Consider the following 17,606-nt stretch of genomic DNA (forward strand, 5'->3'; position numbering starts at 1 on the left):
TCAAACTGGAACGACTGATCCGTATCCCTCTGCCACGTTTCGTGAAATGCCGTTTTTCCGAAAGAATTCCACTTGTATAAGCGCAACGCGGACATACTGCCGCCCTGGTTGGTAAACAACGGGAGGTGTGCGTCTGCCATACTCTGCAGAGGATCGAACTGGCATAGCTCTGGACATCTCCTGTGATTGAGACAGAGAGAAAGAGAGAGGTCAATCTGATGGTCAATAGTTGTGAATGTGATATAATAAGTGTATACTGTACCATGGCTATGAAGACTGCCAGTTCTCTATTGCTGTGTTTTAATTTGTTTATTGTTTTTTTTTTTCATTTTCAACATGCAATACAATGACATGTGGGGGAAAGGGTAAACAAAACAAACAGAACAAAAAACTAAACAAAAAACTAACAAAAAAACACTTAAATGCACACACCCATACACACAGTGCCATTTTGGTCACACCATAGCTCCACCATTTAACGTCAAGAGGGTAGACTCTCAATAGTTCCGTAGTCGGAATGGGGGGGGGGGGGGGGGGGATCTTATTCAGGAATAACTGGGAAAGTTATTCTGTCTGTGTATGCCAGAAAAGGGTCCCATGTATCGTGAAATGTCCTAACACAGCCTCTCATTGTGTATCGGATTTTTTCTAACTGTAAATTATTAAAGTTCTCTATTGCTAAGAAAAAATATTTTTAATATTTAACGCTAAGAACAAGCAAAACGAGAAAATGACAACATTTCAGGTGAACGTCAATGGAGGCTTATCCAGGAACATAAGCGATCCTAAACACCCTGTTTAGAAGGAGTGGCTAAAATTGTCACCAAATGAGAATAACTTCCAATCCTATAGGCCTATAATACTATATACATTGAATGGAGTCCTCCAGGAGTCTATTAGGCCCCATCCTTTTTCCCTTAATACAACATTTCTTTGGCGAAAGTAGGCACCACTTGCAGACAGATCTGCAACCTACAACCTCACAATGGGTTGTAACGCTACGCGTTATGAGCTTATTATAGATTGTGTTTTACTTGGGACCGGGTTTGTGTGGGTAAGGTCAGGTTAATTCATTAGAGATTCGCCTATTAGGGAATATTTTGAGGTTTAAACCAAATGCAGAATTTGCAAGGAATCTCAAACCACCATTTGTGTGTATAGCAATGTTTCGATATTGAAATAATTGCTCCCTTCTGTCTGTGTGACAATATTTTAATATCTTTAATATCACAATCCGAATCATCCATAACATTAACTACTCTATGGAGTTCAGAGCAACATTTGGTGAGCAGGCATATGGAGAACGGAGATCTGGGGTCTCAGATCCATGGAAACAAAGGAGCAAACTGCTTTGTAATTATTATTATTTTTTAATTCACTTTGATTAATGAGGCTCTGTGGGCCGACATGCCTTTCCACCAGAAACATCTCTGCACAGTAGGAGCATTTATTCACTGACAAATAGACTAAACTATACACACAGTATACTGCTGCTTTCACAGCAATAACTTCATACTCTGCTTGCCAGCCTCACCCGCCACACACGCTCTCTCTCTCTTATCTTTCTCTCCCTCAACCATGCTCAATACCCACTCAGACTGGTCATCGGGGGTTCACTAATCACTACTGCTGCTCTTCTTTTCTCTTGTCCCAAATTCATCCTAAAATGTATTTACATTTTCCTCCTTTTCATCAGTCCAAGGTCCTTAAGCTTAAAGGGATATTTCACTTTCATTTTTTTTTTTGTCATTTTATCGTCTAATCAGGCTTTTGGGAACACCCAGGACAGTTTTTGAATTTCTTCATTCAGTATATAGATATTTGATATTCATTTCCCCCAATTCTCCGCCTTCCAGGACCTTCCTATACAAACCCATTATAACTCTAAACTCCATTTTAACCATGATAGATTCAATTAAAACACCTGTCCTTTTTTCTGGTGACTCCTGACACCCTCCGAATACGTGAGCAGGCTGTGTTTTTTCGATAACACTTTTCATTGATTTCTATTAATTTTTGGGGAAATGAAAATTATTAAATACAATAAAAGAATATAGCTGCAAGCAGCGATAAAGTGGCCAAGGCATAAAAAGCAGGAAAGCAAAAAGGCATCAAGGGAAAGCAAAGAAGACATCAAAGAAAAACTAGAAGCAGTGTTCTTCCGAACAGGACTCCGGCAGGTCAGGTAGGTTTTTTTGGCCTAGTGGTGACTCTATAATAGGCCAAAGTGAAAAGGGTGCCATGCGTTCTTGGGCCTTTCACGGCAATCGTACACTGCATGCGGGATTTGAGGCATTTTGTTCCAAAAATGTGTTTTGCTAAAGTTGACCCGCTGGTGGCGCTATAACAGGCCAATGTGAGAAGGGTGGCATCTGTTCCTTGGCCTAGTGGGAATGTGTGTGCAAAATCTCACACGCATAGCAGGCTATGTTCATGATTTGAGACATTTTGTTCAAAAAGGAGCAATCCTGCAAACCTTGGAATTCAATGTTAGCCAATTAGATAGAATATGATATCGGACAAATCCGTCATGATTACATCACTGTAGAGATACTGTGTGTACTGATTTGTGTGATTTTCTGATAAAATCTGAAGGAGTAATATCGAAGAATGTGTTTTCGGCCTTCTGGTGGCAGATGTGAAAAATGCAGGGCACAGGTTTTTCCTTGGCCTCTGGGAAGTGTGCATACAAAGTTTTACACTAATCGGGGGAGTTATAGGTAAAAGCACAAATTGACCTTTACACAACATGTATGCAAAATACTGCAACAGACATAGTAAGCCTTGAAGACCATATGACTCGGCCGAGTCATGAGTCTCACAGGGCAGGAGCCTATCTCCTGTTTATGTAGCATGAGGCAGCTTGATGTACAAGTACACCCCCTGGACATGACACTAGTATGTCGCAGGGACTTACCCCCAATCGAACCCTTGATGCTGAGTGCCAAGCAGGAGGCACTGGGTCTAATTTTGTATAATCTTTGGTATGACACAACCCGGGTTTGAACCCGGATCTCCCAGTCTCAGGGCAGACACTGAAACCACTAGGCCACTGAGCTGGTACATGATATCATTGCAATCCTTGGTCATCACAACATAGGTGTAGACATCACAGTTTGTATTATAATGCTTGGTTCAGGAGTTATGATGCAAACTACATTATTTAGTAATGGCGGATATTATTATTATTGGGAAGGCTCCATATCAGACATTGTTCAAGGATCCAAACTGTAAAGTCTACCAAATGTCATGATTTTAAGCTTATATCAACCCCAAGCGGGATTCGATCCAACGTCCTTCTGCATGAAAGGCACATGCCCTGACCACTACACAGCCACAGGATCTGTTAACCATGTTTGTTTTAAAAAAAATAAAAAAAAAGTTCTATGTAGGCTGAGTGCCTTGATTTTATTGATTTTCTTTTTCTTCATATTTTGGAGGCTTGGGGTGAAATCAATCTGAGTAAATGTAATCTGAGTATTTCTGAAATTTTCGAGTGATCATATTTTCTTGTGCACGTGACCCCATATTGGAGGCCATATTGGAGGCTCGGTCTAGCCACCTGTGCCCTATAGACATATGCACTCTGCTTAAAGATATTGCACGCACACACGCACGCAACACAGCGAGAGAGCTGCAAGGCCCTATCCATGGGCTGTGTTTATTATTTTTCCTTTATCTTGAGTTTTGCCTTTTGTTCCTGAGTTCTATTTTTGTCAAAGTTTATTTTTGCTATTTTTGAATTTTGGGTTTCATTGTAGGCTACAAAATTGCATGGAGGAGGCTGGATAAATGAAAATCTTAAAACACCCCTCTTAAGTTCTTTAGAGCCTAGGCCATCAGCCAACTTCACACACTGGTTTAAAAATATTAGAATGCCCAATAAGCAACTATAGTATTTTTAGAGACACAAATTGCTTATTATAAGCAGACATGGCAACCCAGGTACATTCAGAGCCCAGAACGCCAACTACTGACACTTTAATGCAAGGACAACAGGAAACCAAATGATGTTTTTCAGGACAGCTTTTTCAGCCTCCGCCTCTTTCAGGATATGAACAGGATAACGGGGGCGGTGCCAGGAATAACATGAATATATAGAGATAAATACTGAATAAAAGTACAAAGGTATTGGCATCAACTTGAAATTTTTTGAAAATAGCAGATCTACAAGCTCAAAATGCAATGCAACGCATGAGCATTTACTGGAGTAGCCTAGAAGTAAGAGTATACAAGTGAAGTATAAAATACCTCAAAATTATACTAAGGATAGTATTTGAGTAAATGTACTCAGTTACTTTTACACCACTGGCATTGTAGACCCAGATGCTTGTGAAACATGATAAAGAAATAGTCATGCAATAGTATGAATTTCAGTTTATTTACACAAAGATTTGCAATTGCAAAATATTATAGCATTATTTTTCTGTAAGTGGCTAGCAGAGTCAGACTTAAATTAAACTTAAATTGTTTTTATTGAAAAAAGTTGAAGTTTTCATTTGTCAACGGATCTGAGCTTCGTGTATCTATTCGGCATCTAGAGTGAATATTTTAACGCAAATAGGCCTATTTACTTTTGGGATCCCTGGAACAAAATATTTTGAGATGGGGTCTGCAGCCAAATACCTTTTTTTTCTTCCATAACTCACTTCAGTGCAGGTCCAACTAACTACCTTGTCTGTCCCTGTGGCCTCCTTTAAATAGAAGTGGACTGTACCACAGGACACAGCCCCAATTAGCAACAATACTTAAATACTTCCAAAATAACCCATTGCCTAAAATCAACCTATACACTAAAGATGCATTATTATTACATTGTTTTTTCAATTTTACAGCTAAACACATACATGTCACAAAAAAGATGCGTTACTATTAAACAAATATAATTTGGGTGGAAACTCATTAACAATTTAAATAAACAAATTACTCTGAAACCCCTTCTCCTTCACAGCACTTGGCATGTTCCTATTACTCGAGAAACAGCCCACAGCAGTCCAGGAGAGACCCAGGAGAAGTGGCCACACCCATTATAACCACCACCCCAATCATTCAATAAACTGGCAGGCATAAACATTAAAATGCATTGGCTTGTAGTTTGGTCCACTAGCAATTTATACTTTACCTCTACAAAGCATATGCTACACCTGTTGTTGCAGAAGAAGGTGTTGGTTGGAGGAATTACATTGATGACAACATTAAATAAAACTCAAGAGACCAAACTGTATTGCGAGAGATTATATTGAAAAAGGAAAAGGAAAATAAAGCATGAATGCATACAGTTGATATTCACATATCAGTCCGGTCAAAGTTCTTGGTAGTCAAGTCAGTCAGAGTGTTCAATGTTCATAGGGCAAAGTGTAGATTGGGATTGAGAGAACTGGGGGGAATGTTTGTGTATGAGTTGCTGCCGCTGAGTTTCCTACCCATGACCATAGGTGAAACAGGACTGGGATCAAACAGGGATTGTACAGGGCTGGCTTGCCATCATTCAGTTCAGTTCCTAGCCAAAAAACCTGGACTGGATACAGAGAAAAAGGCAAAATGAATATAAAATAAAATGAATACAAAATAACAAATTCAGTTAATCTGCCGATCTACCAGTTTAAAAAAAATATTCTGCTAATCTGCTGATCTACAAGCCGTCTTTAAACTCAAAATACATCAATTCAATAATCAATTTAGCAGCTTACATACAAGCATTACATTCAAAAAATAAATATCTTTTACATTTAAATCCCAAAAAACATTATATTACAGAGCACATGGTCACTCACCAAGTCACAATGTTCCTCATTCACACAGCCAGTGTAGCGAGTGGATCAGGTAGGTATGGTATCTAAAAGTCAAATTATTGCATGGGTAAGTATAAATAATGAATGAATTAAACTGTCAGAACTTGGAATAGTTGTTGAAATAAATAAAGAGTACATACCTGCTGCCTGTAACACCTCCAGTGTTGTGGACCACACTGAGCAAGTTACTGCAGAAAGACTGACTTTATACTGGGTGTGGTTTGATTGCAAATTGCTGGGCAGCTGTGTTTGGGTCTATTCTGCATTAGAGGTGGGATTTATGGCTCTTTGAAGTGAGACAGTACCATCGATCTGGCTCACTAAAAAGAGCCGTTCAAAAGACTGGCTCATTGGCTCCTTGTATATTTATATATTTTTAAGAAGAATTTGTTTAAACATGAATCCACAAGGTGGCACCACATTCCTCTGCTGACAGTTGAGATCACAATTTAGTATTTACCCTTTTCATAAAATGTGTGTGTAAATTAAGCTACCTTGACTTTTGTTATTCATAAAACACCTAAAAAAAACAAGCAGACAGGGACAATGAACTCGCTCCTCCACTTGTTCTCTCTCTCTCACTCACTCACTCACTGTACTCAGTCAGTACTCAGTGGAGTAGCAAGGAGATGTTGAATTGGGGGGAGGGGGTCTCCCCCCCAAATGAACGGCTCTCTACTGCGCGAACCGGATCCCATCGTTCACTTCAAAGAGCCGTTCAAAAGATTTGATTCGTTCGCGAACGTCCCAGCTCTATTCTGCATCTAGCTTAAGGCCCAGATCATGGGAAACCCCTACTCACGTCAGGGTGGGGGGTCCCCAGTTCAAATATGATTCTTTTTGGTTTCAACGATATTTGGACTAACCTTCTACAGTAGTTCATCATGAAAATTTTACTTTGCATGTATGTTTTAGAGGCAGAAGAATAATTTGCATAAAACTTGCAATGTTAATTGAATTATTAAAAAAGCATGTTTCAATTTTTAAAAAATCCGATCTGACAGATCTTTAGATATTGGTCCAAAGTTCATGTAAAAAAAGTTCTGTGCACGTGACGCGAAAGTTCCGGAATAAAAGCGGGTTTAAGTGTTTTACGAACTGCTCAAAATGGCGGAAAATCTAAGGGCGGAGCTTACTTAACAAAGACACAGATGTCTTCCGCTTGAGTCAAGGCACGCGTGTAAGCAAGTTGCATGTCTTCAAACGAAACGAGGCATGACTTATGCCCCTTTAAAGTTTGAGTTTTCAAACGCTTCGTATAGCGCCCCCCTTTGGCCAATTGGAGTAAGATTGCTTTCAGTGATATTTGGACTAACCCTCTACATATTTGCCAAATGCCATGAACGTGTCACTTTGCATGTATGATTTAGAGGCAGAAGAATAATTTGCATAAAACTGCAATATTGAGTGAATTATTAAAAAATAATGTTTCGCTTTAAAAGAAATCCGCCGAGACAGATCTGACCGTATTGGTCCAAAGTTCATGTAAAAAAAAGTTTTGCGCACGTTACGCGAAAATCCCAGGAGGAGATAGATTTTGACTGTTTTTCATATAATTCAAAATTGTGGGAGAAGTAAAGGTCAGAGGTCAAAAGTCAGAGCGTAAAAGTTGTTCGGCATGAGGAGACGCATAAGTGTATACAGGTTTCATTGCTGTACCTGAAACAGGGCATGAGCTACACCAGTTCAAAGTTGGCATTTTTCAAAGGCTTCCTACAGCGCCACCCTTTGGCCGATTGTTGCGAGCTTCGCGTTTTAGCCGTTTGGCATAGTCCTCTGCCATACTGCCGAGTTTCGTAAAAAGCGACTGCACGGTCTAGCCGCTAGAGAAAAAGTGGCGGAAGAAAAGTGATGAAGTCCAATATCAAGGAGTGGCCATTTGCCACTTCGTGGCCTTGGCCACTAATTATAAAAAAATAATTAAAAAAAGTTATCGGCCTGCTCACATATTCAGAGGGTGTCGCCAGAAAAAGGGACAGTTGTTTTCATTGAATCTATCATGGTTAAAATTGAGTTTGAAGTTGCAATGGGTTTGTACACTCTAAAAACAAAAACTAGGCTCTACTCAATTTTATTGGTGAAACATTTTTACACTCAAAAATATTGAGTAAATATTACTGTTATGAAATCAGGTAGATGATACTCAATTAATTTGAGTAAAAGTAACCAAAACCTTTACGTACTTATTAACAACTAAAATTGAGTACAATGACCTAACGAAATTGAGTAGATATAATTAAATTATTCAGTCAATGCCACAAAAGACTACAAGTAAATACATTGAAATATTAAGTAGATCTAATTGAATACTAGAAAAATATTGTTCCTTCGAAACAATTGTGGGCTCGCTTCAAGCCAGAAAACAATGGCTATAAAAGCACAAAATGTCAAGATCGCAGGCAGTGCTCTCTTTGACGTTACTGACGTCAAAGATCGGTCCATTTTGTTCCAAAAATGTGTTGTGCAAAAGTTGACCCGCTGGTGGCGCTATAACAGGCCAATGTGAGAAGGTTGGTATCTGTTCCTTGACCTATTGGGAATGTGCTTGCAAGATTTCACGCACATCCCAGGCTGTGTTCATGATTTGAGGTGTTTTTGGCTTTGGACACTTTATCGCTGCTTGCAGCTATATTTATTATTATTATTTTATAATTTTTTTGTGTGCACTTCATAGGCATGTTAGATAAAGGTCCTTAGATTGCGTGTAGAATGTTTCATGCAAATTGCAAAAAAAATCCTAGAATAAAAACGGGTTTAAGCGTTTTACAAACTGCTCAAAATTATATAGCGCCCCCCTTTGGCCATTTGGGGTAAGATTGGTTTCAGTGATATTTGAACTAACCCTCTACACTATTTTGTCATGAAAATGTGACTTTGCATGTATGTTTTAGAGGCAGAAGAATAATTTGCATAAAAATGCAATATTGTTTGAATTATTTAAAAAAGCATGTTTCAATGTTAAAGAAATCCGATCTGACAGATCTTTAGATATCGGTCCAAAGTTCACGTAAAAAAAGTTTTGTGCACGTGACGCGAAAATTCCAGAATAAAAGCGGGTTTACGCATTTTACAAACTGCTCAAAATGGCGGAAAATTGAAGGGCGGAGCTTACTTAAAAACGACACAGATGTCTTCCGCTCGAGTCAAAGCACGCGTGTAACAAGTTGCATGTCTTCAAATGAAACGAGTCATGACTTATGCCCGTTTGAAGTTTGAATTTTCAAACGCTTCGTATAGCGCCCCCCTTTGGCCGATTGGAATAAAATTGGTTTCAGTGATACTTTGACTAACCCTCTACATCTTTGCCAAATGCCATGAACGTGTAACTTTGCATGTATGATTTAGAGACCGAAGAATAATTTGCATAAAACCGCAATATTGATTGAATTATTAAAAAATTATATTTCACTTTAAAAAAAATCTGGTTGATCAATCTCACCGTATTGGTCCAAAGTTCATGTGAAAAAAGTTTCGTGCGCGTAACAAAAAAAACCCAGGAGGAGATAGATTTTTACTGTTTTTCATATTATTCCGAATTGTGGGAGACCTAAAGGTCAGAGGTCAAAAGTTAGAGGGTAAAAGTTGTTCGGCATGAGGAGACGCATACGTGTATACAGGTTTCATGCCTGTACCTCAAACACAGCATGAGCTATACCTGTTCAAAGATCGCACTTTCGAAGGCTTCCTACAGCGCCACCATTTGGCCGATTGCTGTAAAAAGTAATAGCGCACTTCGCCACTGTAAACTGAACACATTGATGTTTTTATTTTCATTTTCTCACTAAGTATGTAGGAGTAGAAAGGAACCGAAGTTCCCGTCTACTGTCTGACTGACTGATAGATAAATAATGACAATATCTAAAGTGTGCTCGCCTTATAGGCGAGCCCACAATTAGAGTATGATTTAACAAAACAAATATGTCACATTTACTCTATTCATTTACTTTTATTGATTTAATTCATATAGTACCATTTGCCCCTTTCATTTACTTTACCTTTTACTCCAGGAGTACATGATGTCAAATGAATACACATGAAATAATTATGCAGATAATTAGGTTTTTAATCAACTAATTTTGAACAGTGTAACACCACATCAAGTATGAACATTCAACATACTTTAGTATGTAAATGACATGCAACAATGCCTGCAAAAACAATATGTTTAAAGATAATGATCAGGAAAGGGGTATCCCTGACACTTTTAAAATGTTCTGTTTACTAAAGAGCAGTGTGTGTTCACAATACTGTATATAAGTACCTCTAATTGAACTGTGCATACTGTAAGTAAGCAGTCTGTCAAACATTATGCACCATAAGAACAATAAGCCCATCAAATGAACAGTAAGTCATAACCACAAAATACATTAAAGAAGACAGTCAGAGGCCATTTGGCATGAAAGAAAATCACAACTTGGAATATGAAATAATAAATAAGCATTTACAGTAGCTCAACATTTAAACATATTGACTATGCACACGTGTAATGTCTATATGCTAAACTGACCTGTTTGCATTATGACTCGAATGCACCAGAAACAAACACTTTACATTAACTAATTACTATCAGCAACAAATACCATTGCAAAAATGCTGTTTTGACAATAAATCCACTTTCAGTAGGTTATACCCACTTTCTGAGAGCATCTTGCTGAACAGTAGTCGGCAAGCAGACATTTTTTCAGTCTGAACTTTGGCTGAAAGGTGTCCAGGATCCAACTCAACAAGTACTTTTTGGAACATCTCAAGACCATATCTGAGGTTCTTGGGGTATCTCAGATTAAAGGCATAGAACAGTCCCAACAGATAGCAGCAGACCCCCAAGATTGTTGAGGGCAGTGATGCCCTTAATCACAATACCTACATCAGTAGGTTCATTCATTGAGTCCTCTTGGTTCTGCAGCAGGTAGATCTTCATCTTCATCATCACCTCCTCTGTCAACTTCTCTTCTACTCTGACAGGTGCACCAGCAGCTTCCTTCCTGCACACATTGTGAAGATAATTGTTTAGAGCTCACTTTCAGGCTAAATGTTACAAGACACACAGACACACATTGAGCAATCCTAGCTGTCTCCACACATGCAGCCCTGGGCATAATCTTGAATCAGTTGGACCAGACATGCAACGGATGCAACAGCCATTCAGCCAATGTCACAACCTCATTCTCTGGACATCACTATGCTGTTCCTTTGCATGTGATGGTCTCATCCACGATGACATTAAAACGTCAAAACATTTATTTTACTAACTTGAAAGTCCTTGATCTTGACACTATCTTCATCCAGATGGTCGATGAGACATCGGATGATGACCTCTCGTGTTCGTTGATTGGGGACTCCTCTCTGCAGAATAGAAAAATAATTATTTGAACAATAAAGAAAAAGTATGACTGCACTTTCATAACTAACATAAACTTTGGCAATACAATTGTTTCCACAACCCAGTTTTAGCAACGGAAGCTGGGAGACTGTCCTTAGTAGCTATTAAGACATACATTTAGAAATGAATAATCAGGAGAGAGAGTTGCAGGGGATAAAGATGAGTTTAGCATAAATTAATATAGTAATTATTGTCATTAGCCAGGTGAAATATAATTAAAGCAGTTAGAGTAAATGAAAGTTTCATACCTGAAGTAGAATACTCATTTGTGCCCTTCTTGGACTGGAACATGGACAGTAGTTTGGGGGTATAGAAGTCCAACATTGCCATACATTTTGGCTCAAGATTCAGTGTGGTGATCATCCTGAACTTTGCACTAACCTGGAAGACAGAGATGAGGGGAAGAGAGTAAAAAAGAAGACATGTAGATAATAATGTAGGCCTATACCTGTGCATTTTATCTTCATTGTACACACCATTGTATGCAGCTGTGCATAGCTTGTAATAAATGCAAAAAGTCACAATGACTAGAGGGCTTGCACATTCCCCTCACTGTAACCTTAACTAGCTGCAAACCTTTGTAAAGAACATAAGTTATACCCAATACATTTGTGTAGCCTATATGCACAAAGATACAGTAAATCTACTTACCAATATTTGCAAACACTCTCCAGGTTTCTTGTTGAAGAAGATGTGTGCTGCTGCTGTTTGTTGACAGAATGTTCCAGTAGAACTTTCCCATGAACCCTTGTGTACAATTTTGAATCTTAGTCATATCTACTCAATTGTTTAAGTTGTTGTGAGAGATGAAAGATTATTAAGTTGGAATGAATAATAATTAAGGGTCTTTTTAAATTGATCCATATAAGTACTCCATACTCAAATATTATGAAGGAAAATTACCAAAACAAATTGAGTATAATTCATGAATAAAATCAGTTGGTCAAATACTAATTTATTCTCATGAAATTAACTCAAATAATATATGTACATCTAACTCAAAAAGAACAGTTGGATTTTTACTCATTTTGTTTGGTGTGACCTACTCAAACAATCACATACATGATATTCAGTGATTTTATTGAGTAAATATAACTTTTTCTAATAGTGCTATTTACTCGGTCACATAATTCTTTCTTAGAGTGTATAGGAAGGTCCTAGAAGGGGGCAAAATGGGGGAAATGAATATCAAATATCTAAATACTGAATGAAGAAATTCTAAAACTGTCCTGGGTGTTCCCAAAAGCCTGATTAGATGATAAAATGACCAAAAGTTTTTTTGAAAGTGAAATATCCCTTTAAGCTCTGATTCCAGCACCTCCAAGAAGGTGCTCCAACTCTGGAAAGCCTCCTGTATTGATTGTGCCACGGAGGGACGCCACAGCTCTCTCTGACTATTAGGCCAAAAGTTCTGATGTTGCACATTACAAAGGCCTTTGAGAGACTGGTCCTGCATGCAACGGATTGCTGTAGCAGTTCTAGTCTGTAGTAGCCAGTGTCCTCTTCTTTGTTGTGGTCTATTGAGGGGAGTAACATCAAAATTAATCAAGCAGTTGAGGAACACTATCTCTGTAGTTGGAGTTAAACTGGATACTATGGAGGTAGTTACACAGGGGAGGATGAGGACAAAGCTGAATCCCTCCCATCCACTCTATGATGTGCTAGCGGGGATGAAGAGCACATTCAGCCACAGACTCACCCGCCACTTGGCACACCAAAAAAAGCCACTTGTGATTACAAGATCTCTTGTTCAAGGGATCCTTGGCCAAGGAAACAGCAATGATGGAATGGCATAAGAAGAAAATAAAGGCAATAAAACGTTTTAAAAGCACCTGTTACTGTACCAAACACAGTTTATTGTGACTGTCACAATAAGCTAGTTGAGGAAGCAATTGCAATATCCAATAGAATCTGCTACCTAACCCTCCACTACATTTTTAAAAGACATAAACAAGATAAGCTCCTCTAGCTGCAGATCTGTCTGCAAGTGGTTCCAAGCTGCAGGGGCGGTCAACATAAAGGCTTGTTTGTTGAGTTCAGTACGAACCTTAAGTACAAATGGTACGGGGGTGTCGTTTGGATGGAAACAATACTTAGGCCTACTGGTTTTCGTGTGAGATGTACTCACAAAGGTAAGAGGTAAGCAGATCAATGATGGACCAATAACTGATGTGCCAATGACTAAGTCTGCAGAGTGCCAACTCCTGAATTAAACCACAACTAGGATCAATAAAGGTTCATCTTGTCTTCTATTTTAAATGTTCTAATTCACACCATGAGCCATCGGGGGAACAGTGCATGTTTGCAGTTTGGAAGCTGCCTACAACGGTACTACTTAGTCGGTTTGGTCAATATAAATTTGAATATCTCTCTCTGTGTGTGTGTGTGTGTGTGTGTGTGTGTGTGTGTGTGTGTGTGTGTGTGTGTGTGTGCGTGCCTGCCTGCCTGCCTGCGTGCGTGCCTGCGTGCGTGCCTGCGTGCGTGCATGCGTGCGTGCGTGCTTTCAGCGACCTAGAAAGTAACTTTGAGCCAGTTTCCTTGACAAGTGCAGTATAATTACTCTGACATACATATAGGTTGCCAGGCTAAATGAAGCACACCCAAATGAGTGTTCTGTTGGCGACTATCACTGGTCTGGCCCGTAGACAAGGCCCACGCTCACCACCACACCTGTTACGGTAGCCAGCGCCAATTTAAATGCAAATGACCATATAATTGGACCTCACAAAAGCTCTCCCTTGACTGATGTATCTCTGGAAATACTAATTAATTAACTTTAATATGTTGCTGTTTGTAGCTCTGCTGTCCTTAAGTGACATTGTGAGAGTCTATATAACCCTAGATCAGGGGTGCCCAAAAGGTAGATCGTGATCTACCAGTAGATCACCAAGGGTCTGCAGGTAGACCACATGACATGCCTCTTAAAATATATAATTAAAATATAAAAAGAATACGTCAATATGACATCAAGAAGGGCCTGTCAGCTCCCTTCATGGCTTCTAAATCTAAAGTAGGAAAACCTCCAATGCAATACTTTGTTCAAAAGTCAGTAGCATTACAAAGAACCCCAAAACCTACCACTTCAATACAGAATGGGATGAAGACATTTCCCCCAGTATTTCCATTTTATTTACCCCTGACAGTAGTGTGTTTGTCTAAAACGCTAGTGTTGCTATTCCAAAGCCCCCCTCAGGCCCTAAGCGAAAACATTTTGGATGGGTAGATCATGTTTAGCTAGTCATTTTAAAAGTAGATCGCACGTCAAAAAAGTGTGGGCACCCCTGCCCTAGATCCTATGATCAAATGGCGTGGAGAAATCCTGCGTGGTGCATGTGTGTGCCTGGCTGCTTAATGTTCAATTAACTCTGGGTGTTAAACAACTGAGCAGCTTTAATAACTGTGGCTTGTATGGGTGCACTGACGTAAACGAATTAACCTCTCAACAACTCTCCATTACCCAAACACGCCGTAACCACATGAACCCTGCAGTAGTGTCCCTATTCTGGGCATCTCATAAGGATGTGCATTCTATGAAAACAAACATTCTGCTCAGGAGGCAGATGTGATGTTGTGAGTGCCTGTAGATCGTCACATTTAATAGTGAGCTGTGTTTTACACTTTAGTCTTGCTTTATGAATCAAATTTGACCGTATCTCTGTCTGTCTGTATAAGACAGACCTGTGACGTCACAGGTGACATCACATGTGATGTCATAGGAACCACTCTAACAGAATCCCTTTTATGCCCATGTATGGAGATCCCTGATGTCATCAATATTAAGCCCATATCTAACAGGACTTCATATGGGAATGCCCATATATGGAGGAAGACAGCCCATATCTTTGTGGCTGGTTCAGACATGTATGGGCATAAAATGGATTGTATGTATGATGTCAGATGTGATAGACATCATAGGATTTTCACATAACGAATAACTGAGTAAGCATCTTTGGGGTCTCAAAGCATATCTCCATATACAGTACATACCGATAGATCTCCATATGGGTACCAGGGGTCTCCATATATGGGTAACTGGTCTGATATACATCACTGGCCAGACGGCCAAGACATGGTGCGACCTCGCCCATGGGCGAGGTCACTTACTAGTTCTTACTAGTTCAATAGCATATTTTTAGGTGAGTTGATATAAATTAAAGAACTGTTCTGTTGTGGTTACATTACCTCTTTAAACAGGTCTAGGCCTCTCCCTTTACTGTGTTCTCTGTCATCCCGGTGTAGTTTGTTATCATAACCCTCAGGCCGGTGGAACAGCCGATCGTAGGTGAAGACCTCCGGGGCCTAAAGGTTCAAACAGACAGATGTTAGACAACCACAGCAGCTCAGATTCAAGTACTTGGCAACATAGGGTTTGGATCCGGAATCGGAGGAACCGGACCCAAGATTAAGAAAGTGGAATCAGTTCCATCACATTTGGAGCCGTTTCAAGAACTGGTTTTATGACACTTGTCACTGGTTCTCAAAGTTTTTTTAATGTCAAAAACCACCATAACTCTGAGTGTACAAATGACTGTAACAAATGTCACTCTACATGTTACATGTCTGTAACAAATGGAATCAATGGATTTGATTCCATTTGTTACAGACATGTAATGGTCCATTCAGACCCCCCAAAAAACCAAGTATCCTAACCCAGAGGATCCCTGTACCTCACTTTACCACTACGATTATATGTATGTGCAACTCCCAGGATTTGAACCTGGGAAGTCTAACATTTTAACCACCAGACCAAAGGGACATCCCTGTGGACTGGGGGAGATATTAGACTTTTGAGGCCACAGGCTGAGGCAGTGAGCCGTTAAAATCCTAAAAGGATCCCAACCCAAAATGGCCACACAGGTGGAACTTGTCAGTAAAATGCTATTCAGCTCCATTCCAGACACAATGGGACCAGCCAGGCAGCCAGCATGTTGTTGGACACATCAGAAGGGTAGGCTATAGTTTGAAAGAAAACTTGAAGCCAAGGACATTGGAAGAATGTAAAAGTGACGATTGATGAATGATCCATGAACCATCAGTTTGGAGCTTGATGTTGTGGTGCAAATGTTTTTCGCCGAAAACTGTGTTTTCTTTGCAGCTATAACTTTACTTTTCTAAATTTCAGGGGGAAAGGGAATTGGAACAGATGTGTGTTGCAAGCCGAAATAGTCCGTTTTCCTTGCCTGTAACTGCAGCGCAGGTGGACTCAATCCAACTCATTACTAGCCTTTACTCATCTGCGAAGTGCGAAGAGCTCATTACGGATCTCTATAGTCGCTGTCCAGGGTGCTGAAAACAATTCTTCGTTTTTTCTTTGTACAAACAATATTTTGACTGGCCAAACTATCTTCAACAGAGTATAATGTTCAACGTTTAGTAACTGCAGTTTGGCCGACTATAAACTTGCTTAATTAATTAGGCTATAGCCTAGCTTCACCCAATTAGCAAATGCATTATGCAACATTGTGTTACCTTGGATTCATTGCTAAAATAAGACATCTCTTTCGTGTCCTTTCGTCGTGGTGGGATGTGACTGAACACAGACAGGGTAGAGATGGGTTTTGTATAGGATTCCAATGATATATCCATTGTGTCAGTTAGATTCAGCAACAAATGCTCACAACAAACATTTGCTGTTGGCCGAGTGAGCGACTGAAGGAATTCTGACTCTGGCGTCTGTTGTTGCTTGGATACCCCCCTCCTCCACAATTAAGTCAGTAAACTATCTGTCTGTCTATCTGCTTTTCTTTCTTTCTTAGTATATTTGTGTAGGCCTATTTCTTATTATTTTTTTTCCACTGGCATACGTTTACTTCTACGCAGAGGCAAATATATTGTACTTTTATTCCGTTACAATTATTTGAAAACGTTCCAGTTACTTTGATAGATTTTGATTATTATTAAAATATATATATACATTACCCACGTCAGCCCCATATACATTTCGGCCATTTGAAAGCTCACAATGTGAGCTTTTAGATCTGGTATTTTCAAGATTGTATGCATTTGAAAACGTGTGAAATGGGACATTCTGCATAATAGTAGGCTATAGGCTACTTTGTACTTTTACGCAAGTCAATTTTAAATTTATTTACAGACTTTTTCTACATTGCAGTATTGATTCTTTCGTCAGGTGATTTTCACCCACACAATTATTATGTTATTTTCATTTGTTGCTGATGTCTGAGGTAGGTGGTACCTTCAGGCTGCTCAATGATATCATCAAAGGCCTCATCCCTGGCTTTTGGGTGATTTTTACCCAATGTTATAGTGATAGAGAGTTAAAGAAGCCCATGCTCATGCTTAACTTTTAACCATTTTAGTCTTGTAGCCTACTTTGTAAATTGTTAAAAGTTAAGCATGGGCTGAGAAACATCTTACATTGACCTTGGCTGGGAAAAGCAAATAGATGTAATACATATAAATATATATAGGAG

General features: G+C 39.3%; 1 protein-coding gene across 1 annotated transcript; it reads right to left on the bottom strand.

The window, feature by feature from the left end:
• On the bottom strand, positions 1 to 16,758 carry cfap90 (cilia and flagella associated protein 90; the record flags this gene model as incomplete). Its single annotated transcript, XM_080735385.1, has 3 exons — positions 1 to 180; positions 15,355 to 15,471; positions 16,642 to 16,758. 3 exons carry the CDS (start codon positions 16,756 to 16,758, stop codon positions 1 to 3), a joined length of 414 nt encoding a protein of 137 aa, XP_080591511.1.
• Positions 16,759 to 17,606: the final 848 nt, after the last annotated feature.

The sequence above is a fragment of the Nannobrachium achirus genome (assembly GCF_963921795.1).
Source record: "Nannobrachium achirus genome assembly, chromosome: 10".
NCBI lineage: Eukaryota > Metazoa > Chordata > Actinopteri > Myctophiformes > Myctophidae > Nannobrachium > Nannobrachium achirus.